Source organism: Lycorma delicatula, chromosome 1 (assembly GCF_047948215.1).
Source record: "Lycorma delicatula isolate Av1 chromosome 1, ASM4794821v1, whole genome shotgun sequence".
In the NCBI taxonomy this organism is placed as follows: Eukaryota; Metazoa; Arthropoda; class Insecta; order Hemiptera; family Fulgoridae; genus Lycorma; species Lycorma delicatula.
In genome coordinates this window covers 261,237,464-261,250,114 of record NC_134455.1, presented here as the reverse complement: position 1 = coordinate 261,250,114, position 12,651 = coordinate 261,237,464, and the positions used below count along the sequence as shown (strand labels likewise).

General features: G+C 34.7%; 1 protein-coding gene across 1 annotated transcript; it reads right to left on the bottom strand.

Moving 5' to 3' along the window:
- Positions 1–1,268: 1,268 nt before the first annotated feature.
- Positions 1,269–1,646, bottom strand: LOC142317817 (uncharacterized). The gene has a single exon (XM_075354366.1). The coding sequence runs from the start codon at positions 1,644–1,646 to the stop codon at positions 1,269–1,271; it is 378 nt and encodes a 125-aa protein (XP_075210481.1).
- Positions 1,647–12,651: the final 11,005 nt, after the last annotated feature.

Below are 12,651 nucleotides of genomic sequence, written 5' to 3'. Positions count from 1 at the left end.
GGTAAGCATATGTATAAACAGTTTGTAGGTAAATTCATTAAATTTAGTTTTAAGCTGTAGACTAAAAGTACATGTAACAGTTATATTGTGTGAATGGATCTTTATAAAGGACAATGCTTGAATGAAACCAACAATAAAGAAAAATCATCCTTTATATAATAAGACTGTAATAAAGGACTAGTGTCCATGTTGTCCAATATAAAGTATATTTTATTGTTTAAGTTCATTCATAAAAAAAATATTATTTTGTAAACTAAAATTTAATTTGCAAAATAAGTTCTTTCTATGGAGAAATGTACATTACATATTTCAAAATATTATTTTTAACATTTTTTATTAGGTATGCTTGGTTTGGAAAGAAAATGTAATTATATTCATCATCATATGGTGTTCTGCCTGTTGGCAGGTCCCTGGTCCTATCACAGTCTCCATCTGTTTCTTTCCAATGCTCTCCATTTTGTCTCTTGATAACCTTCACCACCCTTTATGTCATTTATTAACTTCAGCCTCTTCCTTCCTCTTCTTTTTCGCCTCAGTGGAACCTACAATAACTATATTTATTATTAATTTTCCTAATCTTCATTTATTCTTCTTAATACTTCTTCTATATTACTTACTATGTCCACCCATTTTATCCTTTCCAGACCCATAATTCAAAAGTCTTGATCTTATCTTTATACTTTTTCTCCAGTGTCCATATTTCATGTCATACAAAATATACTCCAAACAGCATTTTACTAATCTCTTCCTGAGGTTCAGATCATTGTTGCTGCTGAGTAGGTTTTTCTTTCTAAAAAACGCTTCCTTTGTAACTGCAATTCTTGTCTTGATCTCTTCTTTTCTCCTCCAGTGTTCAATTAGTACTGTTCAGAGATATCTGTGTCTTTTTACTAGCTCAATTTTTCCTTCTGCTGTTACAGCATCTATATCTTCCCTTTCATTCACCTTCATAACTTTTATTTTTCTCACATTTATTTTCATGCCATATTCCTTCATATGTACTTCCTATGCTTTTATCATTCCTTGTAATGTCTGAGTGTCTCTAGCTACATTCAGCAGATCATCAGCAAATTTGACTAAATTTATATTTCTTTCACCTATGCTTACTCCTTTTTGGCCATCCAATAGATGGCCAATGATGAACAGTGTTGATAATAAACAACAGCCTTGCTTCACTTCTCTGCATTCTAACCAATTTGTGAAATTCTCATCTATTTCCACAACTGCATTTTGCTTCATATATAATTATCTGATTAGTCTCCTTCATTTCAATCAACTCTGTTTTCTTTCAGAATCTCAAATAATTTTTCCAACTGTGCGATATCGAATGCTTTATTCATACCTATAAAGCATAAGCTCAATCCTCTTCCTCTTTCAAAACATCTCTCTTCAATCATTCTGAATATTCCTACAGCTTCTTTTGTTCCTTTTCTTTTCCTGAATCCAAACTGTTCTTCCCCAGCATTCTCCTCCATTTTTGTATTCAACCTTCTATTTATAATGCCCAGCATTATTTTTGTAGCATGTGATATTAAACTGATAGTTCTATGTTCTTCTCGTTTATTGGTTCCAATCTTTTTAGGCATCATTATTGTTTTAATAAAATCTTCTGTCCATTCTTCAACATCATAAATTGTATTGGACATTAAAATTATTTCATCTACTTCTTCATTTTATAAACATTTAAAGAGTTCTGTTGGAAGATCATCTACTCCTGTTGCTTTCCTGTTCTTCATGTCATCAATAGCTTGTATAATTTCAAATTTCAAAATTGGTGTGCCTTTTTCCTCTTAAATAATTTCTTCTTCCACCTCAGCATCCCATATTTCACCTTTCTTCTTGCTACATACAGGTCCAGTATGTACTCCTCCCATCATTTATTTATTTTCTTTATAAATGCTTTTAACATCTTTCTACTCAATTTCATTAATTTTATAATTTTTTCTATGCCATGTGGCGTTTTTTACCTTCTTATACAACATGTCCTACTTACTTTTCTTTTCTAAATTTTCTATGTCTTTCACACTTCTTTTAGCCACCTTTCCCTATCTTTATGTGTCTCGCTCTTTAATTACTTTTTCAATCTTTGATAGATTGCTCTGTTGTTTTTTCCTTCTTTATTTTTATATTATCTTCTTTCTTCCATTTTTTGTATCACTTCATGTGGTACCCAAGGTTTCTTTGCACAGGTGCCTTCATAGAAACTGATTCCTTTCTTTGCAACTTCCCTCATAGATGATTTTATTCTTGACCACATTTCCTCTGCTGGTTGATTTTCATTTTTGCTATGAGTATTTGCCTTTATCACTATTTCACCGACTTTTACTTCCCCTATGCCTTCCAGCCCTTCTATATTCCATTTCTTTACCTTCACTGCAGTTTGAATTCTTTTTAAGCTTTTCATTTCCATTGTTTATAGAATAAGATCACTTCCTACGTTAACTGCTGGAAGCCCATTTGCCTTCTTAACAGCATTCCTGTATCTATTTTAAACAAAAAATGATCTACCTGAGAGGAAGATCCATCTATTGGTCTTGTACATTGGTCTTGTACCTTCTTTGTTGATGATTCTTAAAAAATGTGTTTGTAATGAATAAATCCTTTTAGCAAAATTCAACCAGCCTGTCTTTCATTTCGTGTTCCCAATCTGAACTTTTCCCCTGTCACTCCATCTTCAACTTCTTCCACTGTGTTCCAATCCCCCATAATTATTTTACATCAATTCTGTTCGTTTGCTAACAATTACTCAATGTTATTGTACACATTTCCAATATCTTTAGCCTTATACTCAGACCTTGGCACGTACACCTGAACTATTACTAAATCTTTTGGTAGCATTTAAATTCTTAAAGCCATTACTCTATCATCCAGATAAACTACTTTATGTACTTTTCTTGCTACACTATTTTTACAGCTATTTCTACTTCGTTTTTTCCTCTTTCAATTCCTTAGTAATATAAGGTAACTTCACCTGTTCTCAAGTCTCCTCTTCACTCCCAGCCAAGCTCGCTTATCCCTACTATACCCATTTTATTCATTTTTATCTCTCTGTTCAAGTTTTCCAACTTACCTGACAGCAAAATTGTTCTTACATTCCATGTACCAATTATCCTGCTTTGTCTTTTCTATTATATTCCTTCTGCTGCTTCACTGAGAGATCTGCCTGGGAAATCATTTTACCACCAGAATACTTAACAAAAGAAGACCACCATGGTGCCTGAGAAGGAAAAAGTAATACAGTTCTATCCAATGCTTTCTGTATCCTGATGCCATTAACTTCCTATAGAAGTTTCTTTTCTCTTTGCAAGTGATTTGTCATCCTTGGGGCAATAGTATGCCCCAAACCCCTACTGCTCATCTGTCCTCTGAAAAGACTGTTGGCACTAGGACAGAACTCCTTATACCAGAAGCTATTCAGTTATTTTACTCATTAGCTGCTTATATATACCAACCAACAGTAACATATACAATTGTTGCCCCCTCTTTACCAGGTGAAGTGAATTTCAGGATTTTTCTTTCACGAAATCTAAGAACTAATTGAAATTTCTTAGATAGTTAGGAAAGGGTTATTTAGGAATGGATTTAAGAGAACGATAATTACATTAAATTGAAAATTTTTATTCTAATATCATTTTTTTTTACTCCAAATTGTTTATTAACTAAAAAAAAGTAATTATTGTAGAATATATAGCAGTATTAGATATGAAATTGTAATACAACTATAATAGTTTTTTAATGTAAAAGTATATTTTCACCAGAAAATATGATTTCTCCACATCTGTTGTTTAATTTCATTCTACTGAAAGAAGTTAATAAAAGTTATTCTTAATATTCATTTTACATTATATGTAATTTTAGTATATAGAAACAGAATCATCATTAAATTAAAATAAAATAGAGCTGTAGTGCAAAAACAACACATGGAATTATTGTAGTAAACTTGTTCTATGTCTAATATTGCTGCAAAAACTGGAGTCTATTCGTGAAAAAACATGAAGGTATAACATAAAAATGATATACACAGAAATCAGTTAATTTCCTGATAATAAATTGTTTTATAAGTTTTAAAATATGAAAAATATTCCAATAAAATCGGAGTTATGAAAGTGTAATAACTTTAAGGATTTTTAGTATTTAATTCTTTAGAAAGAATAGTAATTGACTTATCCTAGTGGTGTGTGGTTACTACTATGACATGTACATAGTGAATCACGAAATTCTCCCGAGACTTTCATAAGCTATTCTATGTGAAAAGAAATGGAAAAGTTCATATAAACATATGTCCAAAACGCTTCGTTTGTGAATTACAGTTAGTGAAAGTTTTCGTTCGGATTTCAGTTACCATGGTGAAATGAGGTCGTGCAGAAATTTTTAGGATGTTTTTAAGCAGAATTAGTGATTTCTTATGATTTTGACCTAAAAAATTGAATAAAATAGGTCCGAGAACAATATATGCAGTGAATTTTGAGAAATTTGGGCTGAGAACCAATAAATTGGGGTAAAAAACCCTGCTTTTTATGTTTGACGTGCAATAACTTTGTTAAATGGGTAACAAACACATAAAACTTTAAAGCAAAACTTGTAGAAAATTTAATTATAAACAAAATAGTTTACGGTAAGTTGCATAAACAAAGAAAACTTAGAAAAATTAGAATTCTATTCCGAAACAGTACACTAGACTCTTTACCACCATATTTTTCATCTAAGAATTGTTTTACTTCATTAATGAAATGAGTCAATGTTCCATCAAGTTGATAGTACTTTTCAATTTGTTTCATCAATGAGAAATTTTAAGCACTGTAAGAAATTCATTGTTTAAAAATTCCAGTTAATTTCTCTCTTTGACATGTTCTAGAATGAAAGGGAGAGTATACAAACTAATTTCAAAGCATACAGCTACTGTTGTTAACCTAATTTTTTATAGTTCTAAATTTATTATTTGTTTTTAATTTTTACAAGTTCATAACATTTTTCTGTTAATTTTGTTCTATTTTGTTTTTAATAATAAAATATTTTTTTTTGTTTTTTATAGACTTTATTACATTAATTTTCTCAGAATTATATTATTTACAAGTTTTCACTATAAAATTTACACATTTATGTATCATGTAGCAAAGTTATTAAACTCCAAATATAAAACAAACGTTTTGTCGTCACAAAGAATTTTTTTATTTTACACTGGATATCATGAAAACTACGGGATACAGTTCAGGGATATTTATATTCACCTTTTTAGTTCAAGAAATATAAAAAACCATCAAGTTTACCCCTGATACAACACCTTAAAAATCCATTATGACCTCATTTCACCGGGGGAACTGTAATCTGAGCAAAATTTTTCTCTAACGATAACGGCAAACTATGAATCTTCATATAAAAACATGACCATGCCGGTATTTCAGTCAATGTAGCAGCTGATAGCAACCAAACAAGTGGCAGACAGCAAGGAAATCAAAATTTTAGTCAGACTAGACGGTTTTACAAATTATGTCATGCAGATCGTTAGAAAAGAATGAATAAATAAGGAAATGGGATACGCTTACAACGAAGCTTAATTCCATTAAGAGTACCCCATTTTCCATTAAAACAAGTAATGACGCGTCGAGGATACGTAAGTTGCCTTTACAAGATTTCGATTTATCATACCAGACTCACTTCGTCTTACATGTTAGCAGAAGAACAGGGACCAGTATACGGAAGCTGTGACTTATATCCCACAGTGACACAAATAATAGAAGAGTACACGCTATAGCCACGGTTTAGCCTCAGAATGAGGCTAGAGTGGAAATTAAACAATCAATATAGGCCGGAAATTTAGCAATCAATATAGCTAAAAATGATAAAAGATAAGAAAATTATTAAGTTTTTAAGAAAAAGCGATCTATTAGAGCAACTAAGCTTTTAACACGTAATGCGTTTCATGTTAGGATGGTTATTCATTAATGTTCTTTTTTATCTGTGTTTTGTGTTTCTTTTTAAGCTAATGACGAATTTCTTTATGTTTCTTTATAATTGTGCCCCTTTACACCCGCTTTTTATAGTTTTGACGAAGTTTATGTAGGAATGGATCATACGTTTTTAAATGACAAGTGTTCCATAAAATCTCGTTATCTTGTTTATTCTGAGGTTTTATTGTTTTAAGACAAATGTGTTTTTCAGATGATCAGCTAGTTTTATTGATGATGCTGTATTTTTTTTCCATTATTAGTCAAGAAGTTAAAACTTATATTTTGCAATAATAAATCTGAATAATAAAGATTCAATTGGCTTTGAAGAAAATGCTGCTACAAGTTTTTAATTGCTGCTTCAATTACTGACTGATAGAGAAGTTTGATTAGCTAGACTTCCATCAATTAATTATTTCTTAGTTCTTTGCTTAACCCATTGAGTTGGTTTAGTGGTGATTCGTCACCTTAAAATCAGCTGATTTCCAAGTCGAAAGTTCTAAGGTTCAAATCCTAGTAAAGGCAGTTAGTTACTTTTATGCGGATTTGAAGATACTGGATTTTACTAGTTCTTTTACTAGATCGTGGATACCGGTGTTGATGGCTGGGTTTCAATTAACCACACATCTCAGGGATGGTTGACCTGAGAGTGTAAAAGACATATTTCATTTACATTCATACATATCATCCTCATTTATACTCTGAAGAGAACAGAAAAAGAAAGGCCCTTTGATCATGACTCCCTTTCATAGGAAACAATGTACACTTGATGTAAAAATTTAGAGATCAGTTTTTTATCTGTATTTTCAATTTTTTTTTAAATTACTGTAAAATTTTAAAACTTGTTTTTTTTTAAAAACAAAATGTAAATTATTAAATATAAAACATACGCATATTTGTTAATGAATCATCAACATGGTTGTAGGAATATATCTTTGTATTTACAAAGACATTTTTCTAATTTTATGAAATATTTTAAAAAGCACATAAAACATGTTCTGTTCTCGACTTTTTGTAATCTCAGGAAACCATAAGATTTAGTAACTTTTTACCTACGAAAAACCTAAATTAGTTTCTCTGATAAACTAATTTAGGTTTTTAGTTGGATATAGTAGGTTAAGTCATACATTAAAAACGTAGGTGTAAGCTGACAACTGAAATTTCATTTTCGATTTTATCCGTATGATTTTATATTTGCATTCTTACCGGTATCTTCGAGATTAAGATGTCGCATTATTTTATGGCTAAAGACTTCCTCAGTCCTCAGTTACTCGGGATCTGGATCAATCTTTAATGGTTTGATCCCGCTTTCGCTGAAAGTAATGATGTCCGATTTTAAAATTAATTAAAAAATGATTAAAACTGTTAACTGATCACATTTTCATTTTATTTCAGCATCAATTTCAAAAAATGTTGAGAAAAGGGCGTATCTCGAGAACGGGTGGACTTGGATGGATGAAACTAGTGGCTGTCGATTCAAAAAATTGGAAAGTACCCATAAAGTAGCGTAAAGCATTTCAAAATCGCGTTAAAAATGGGCTAGGACGCACCGTTTTCGAGATACGCCCTTTTTTAAAATTTGACAGAATCTTTTTTAATGTATTGAATAATTTACTAATATAATGGATCAGTTTATTGAAATCGATTATTGAAGAAACAGAGTCGTGGTTTGGTATGCTTTTTGCAGTAGATAGACGCTTGCATGGTGAGAATTTAACTGATAAGTGGCGGTCGATCTCGTGAAAAGGACCGACCTCATATATTGCACTATTCGTTCTTTAATATATTAGTGATCCAGGATAAGGTTTCTATACTACTGACTTTCGATATTAAAACTTATTGATTGATAATTTTATAAATATTTTTTCTGTTTCCATCTTTGTAGGTTTCATCTGCGTCCAACTGGTCTCATAATTATTTTCTTTGCAGCAGTGCCACACACCGTATGAAAATTATTGTCTTACATAGTAAATAACATTAGATTTATTAAGGAGTTTAGTTGAATTACGTTTTTGCAGTTATTTTACTATGACGTGAATAAATAATAATTATTAGTAAGGATATATATATATATATAGAGTATATATAGAGTAAAATATTTAGCATTAGTAGTTGTTTATTATGTTGAAGTCTTTGTTACGTATGTCTTATATTTATTTTTAAACTGTTAGAATGAACATCTAATATTATTTGTAAGAGTATTCATTTTTTTTTTTTTTTTTGGAAGGTATATCTAATGTATTATAGAAGAAATATTTATATGTATAATAAAATAAAACTTCGCTTTTTAAAAAATAAATGTCTTTAAGAAATACCTTAACTGGGTCAGTCGGTAGGACGACTTCAGAAACATACGAGAAGGATTAGAAGAAGAACGATTAAGAAACATAATTTTTCGTTGCTATCCACTGTTTATGAAGATGATAAAAACAACGGAAATAAAAAAATATTATTCTCGGAGTGTAGTGAATAAGTGTATATTATTCAAGAAAATTTGTTTTCTCTGTGTATTATAAAGCACTTTCCTTCAAAGTAAATTTATTTAAAACTGAAGTCAAATCAGTGAAAAATAAAAAATTAATAAATTATCTACGATCATCATATCGTATCGTGTACAAAATAATAATAATAATCTTATTGTAAGTAAAAAAATAACATTTAATAATATAAAATTTAATATTTATTATTTATCATAATTTTTGTAAAGGAAATCTTATTTTGACAAAACGATGACAGCAGTATTAAAGAAAGAATATTTTGACATGATCCCTGAATTTTCAAGTAATCCTACATTATTAAATAAATTTATTATGTTATGTTGCAAAATTGTGGCCAAATTTTATGTTAATAATAACCCAGAAGATTTTCAAAATGAATTTTATTTTCATTCATTTTGTCTCATCCAGTTTGTTTAAAATAAAATCGCCAGCTTTAGAATTAATTGTTACTTCAAATAGTTACAAATGGACCAGTGTTAGAGAAGTGTTATTGAATGGTTATTTAGATAAACGTAATATTTTCCATCAATAAACTCTGCATATGTTTCCATTTTTTTCAAACACTTTAACCAGCTGATGTATTGAAATTTCTTGTGTGTATGCCTTTACTGCGGTTTTTATTTCGTCAATCGTGCGTGATATGTTGCGATACACTGCTTGATTTGCTGTCCCCGTAGAAAGTAATCCCTCCCCATAGTTTACCATATTATTTCATAAAAAGTCATTGATATGTTAGCTATGTTCGCTGTAGCGTCATCTCGTTGGAACAATCCGTGGTTGATTTCCATTTCTGTTAACTGACTAATGAAGTTTGTTAAAACAGCGCAATAACGATCACTGTTAACTGTATCTTCAAAAAATATTGGACCCACAATGCGCGTTCCATTCACACCGATCCAGATTCCAATTTTTGCTTCGTGTAAAAATTGTTCGTGTAATTTATGAGGATTAGTTGTCGACCACAGTTGTGTATTTTGTGAATTAATATACCCTCCCAGATGAATCGACGCTTCATCTGTAAGCATGTCTGATATCTTGCTGCTGCACTAAACTTACATATTGACTTGTTGGACTTTCGGCCATGCATCCGAAATAAAAAGAGCTTCTTTTCGTTTAATTTAGGTGATTTTCCACTTCGGTCAACATCTTCAACAGAACCTGTTACTGAAAGATTTCGATATGAGTTCGAATTGGTGAGGAAGGGAAGTATTTGGAAAATTTTCAGAAAACTTGTGTTTAAAAAAAAATCAGTATATTTGTCACTTTCACGAAAGATTTGTTCAACAAGAAAAATGCGTTCCTCTAGCAAAAGGACCATTACGTTTCTTGCAACTATTGATTCCATCCGATAAACGAAACACGAAATGAAACGAGCCAAGTTCAATCACAACTCAACAACTGACGTTTTGGTTTATTATTGAGCAAAGCTCACCAAATTCACAGGGCAACCAACACAACGCCGAAAGAACAGAATGCACCACAGTTCTAAAACAAACTGCACAGCGACTTTCCGAACGTACTGTAATATCAATCCACGATCAAGAATTAGGATTTTAATTGTTACTGGAAGAACCAGATCCTTTGTAAAAGTATTTGTTGGTTTTGAGTACTTTAAGGAATAAGGCTAGGCAAAGACAATTTTTAAGTAACCGCGGCACATAGTTTAAAGAAGAATTTAGTGCTTTAATTTCGTTATTAGGAAATAAGAAGAATAAATATTATTTGTTTGATTTTCATAAAACTTTTGATTTGCTCTTAGGATTATACAATTTGAAAGAAATAAAAATTAGTATAGATTTTGTTAATAATAACTTAATGTATAGAAGTATGGTAATGCCTATATATTATTTTAATACAAGTTAGGAAACGCAGAGACCGCATCTGTTGAAAAGATAACGAGTTACATAATGCAAGCATGCACAACACAAAATATTATGTTACATGTGGCAAACGTAAGAAACATTGAAGACGTATAATTTTATAAAAACATAATGGACATGAAATACCATACTGTGTAATTAATATCAATGACTACGAAGCTTATTGTACAGTAATAAATCTCACGTTAGTAGCCAACAAATTATGCAGCAAACTAATTTTAGTAGAACCATTAAGTAATTATAATTGTGTACCAATAATAATAATAATTTTTTTTTTTTTTTTTTTTTTTTTTTGAGGAGGGAGGTGGAAATGCATTTACGCACGGAGTGTCGGGCTCCCGCTGATGGTATTATCCAATCACCATCAGCGGACTACCGACTAAAACCACCCCCCTTCTACCAGGGCTCGACCCGGAACCGTTCATCACATTACTTCCGGTCGAGTCCTCCTATACTAGCCTGTTAGGTGCTACCTAATTTTCAGGACTGTCCAGGTCAACCTTTTTGGCCCTGAGTATGTTGCCGACGAATCGGGCTACGCTTTCCCAGTTGCCCAGGTCACGGAGCATCATCGCAACCACGTTGTGGGGAATCAGTACTCCGTGATCCGCCTCTAATGTCCCTCGATCTGCCGCCCACCGAGCACATTTGAAAAAGGTGTGCTCAGCGTCGTCCCGTACACCGGGACAATACAGGCAGTCGGGGGATGGCGCTTTCCCTATGACATGGAGGTAAGCGCGGAAGTACCCATGACCCGTTAAAAATTGGGTCATGTAGTACTCCACTTCTCCATGCCGTCGCTCCGTCCACGGTCTGACCAGAGGAACCCTCAGGGAGAGAAGGGTGTCGATACGTTTCTTCGTGAGAACTACGATCTCCGTTTTATGAGGGCTAGAGACAATCCATGATCGTCCAGCCAGGCACCGACTCTGTGCATGGTCCCACTGAGCCTCAGTTGGGCACGCTCCACGTCGCGGTCTGCGACAGGTAGCGCAACGTCGTCAGCGTACCCAACCAAGGCAGATTCTTCAGGCATCTCCAGCCTCAGCAAGCCATCGTAGACGGCGTTCCAAAGGTCGGGGCCGAGAATCGACCCCTGCGCCGTCCTGACGTGGTCGTAGTCCTACGCCAGCCTGCTGCGGTCTCGTAAATGAGACCGCGGTTCCTCAGGTATGCGTCTACCATTCTCAGAAGGTATTGAGGCACATGGAACGAATGCTCTAGGGCCCGAATCATATCGCTCCATCGTGCGGAGTTGAACGCGTTTTTTACGTCCAACGTAACGAGAAGGACCACACGTCGCGAAAAATGATTGTGGTCCTCTGCTCGCCGCACTGCCTCAACAACCTCCTGAATTGCGTCTAGGGTCGATCGACCCTGCCACAAACCGTACTGGTTAGGTGACAGGCCACCTGCCTGATTCATCGCCGTAACCAGTCTTTTCTTTAACAGCTTCTCCAATACCTTCCCAGCTGTGTCAAGCATACACAATGGGCGGTAGGAGGACGGCGACTCTGGGTTTTCTTTTCCCTTGGGAATTAGCACAAGACGCGCGGTCTCCCACCTGGCGCTAAAAGACCCAGCCTTCAGATATGCATTATACATGTCTAGTAGAAGACGGGGCCTGCAGCGCCCCACTAGTTTGAGTACCTCGGCCGGTATACCGTCGGGACCAGGGGCTTTTTTACATTTCAGCGACCGTAGGACTCCTTCCAATTCCTCCATCGAGAAGAGCGGGAAGTCGCCCACGTCGCTGAAGTCCCGCTCGGCACGGACCGAGTGCGCCGGGAACAACGTCTTAACGACGTGTTCCGCTTTAGCTTCGTCTAGTGGAGCTGGTGACCGCGAGACCCCCAATCGCCGAGTTACTATCTTGTAACCTAGCCCCCAAGGGTCTGTATCCACGGTCTCCGTCAGTTCTCTCCAGCAGCGTGCCTTGCTCACGTTGATGGCTCGACGGAGCCGCTTCTTTGCCGTCTTGTACTCGGCTGACCTGGCGTTCGCGTCTATGCGATTCCTCGCATGTTGCGCCACTCGTCTTAGTCGAAGACACTCCCGGCGCAACCCCGCAATCTCCGGTGTCCACCAGTACACGGGTCGCTTCTGGTGCCTCGGCCCCCCGTGGGGCATGGAGGCGTCGCATGCAGAAGCGATCAGCCGCATAGTCGCAGCAACTACAGCTTCAGCGCCAGCGTCCCCCCCGTTGGCGAAGTTTTCAGGGGCTACCACCTCTGAGGAGATCTTTGAGGAGAATTTATTCTCGTCAATTTTGTTGATGTATCTTTTCGCCTGCCGTGGGGGCCCCGGGCGCTCTCGTGTACCATCTAG

Bases quoted from the DNA above. Each gene is read 5' to 3' on its own strand.
- LOC142317817 (XM_075354366.1), bottom strand. From the start codon at position 1,646: ATGTCCAATACAATTTATGATGTTGAAGAATGGACAGAAGATTTTATT.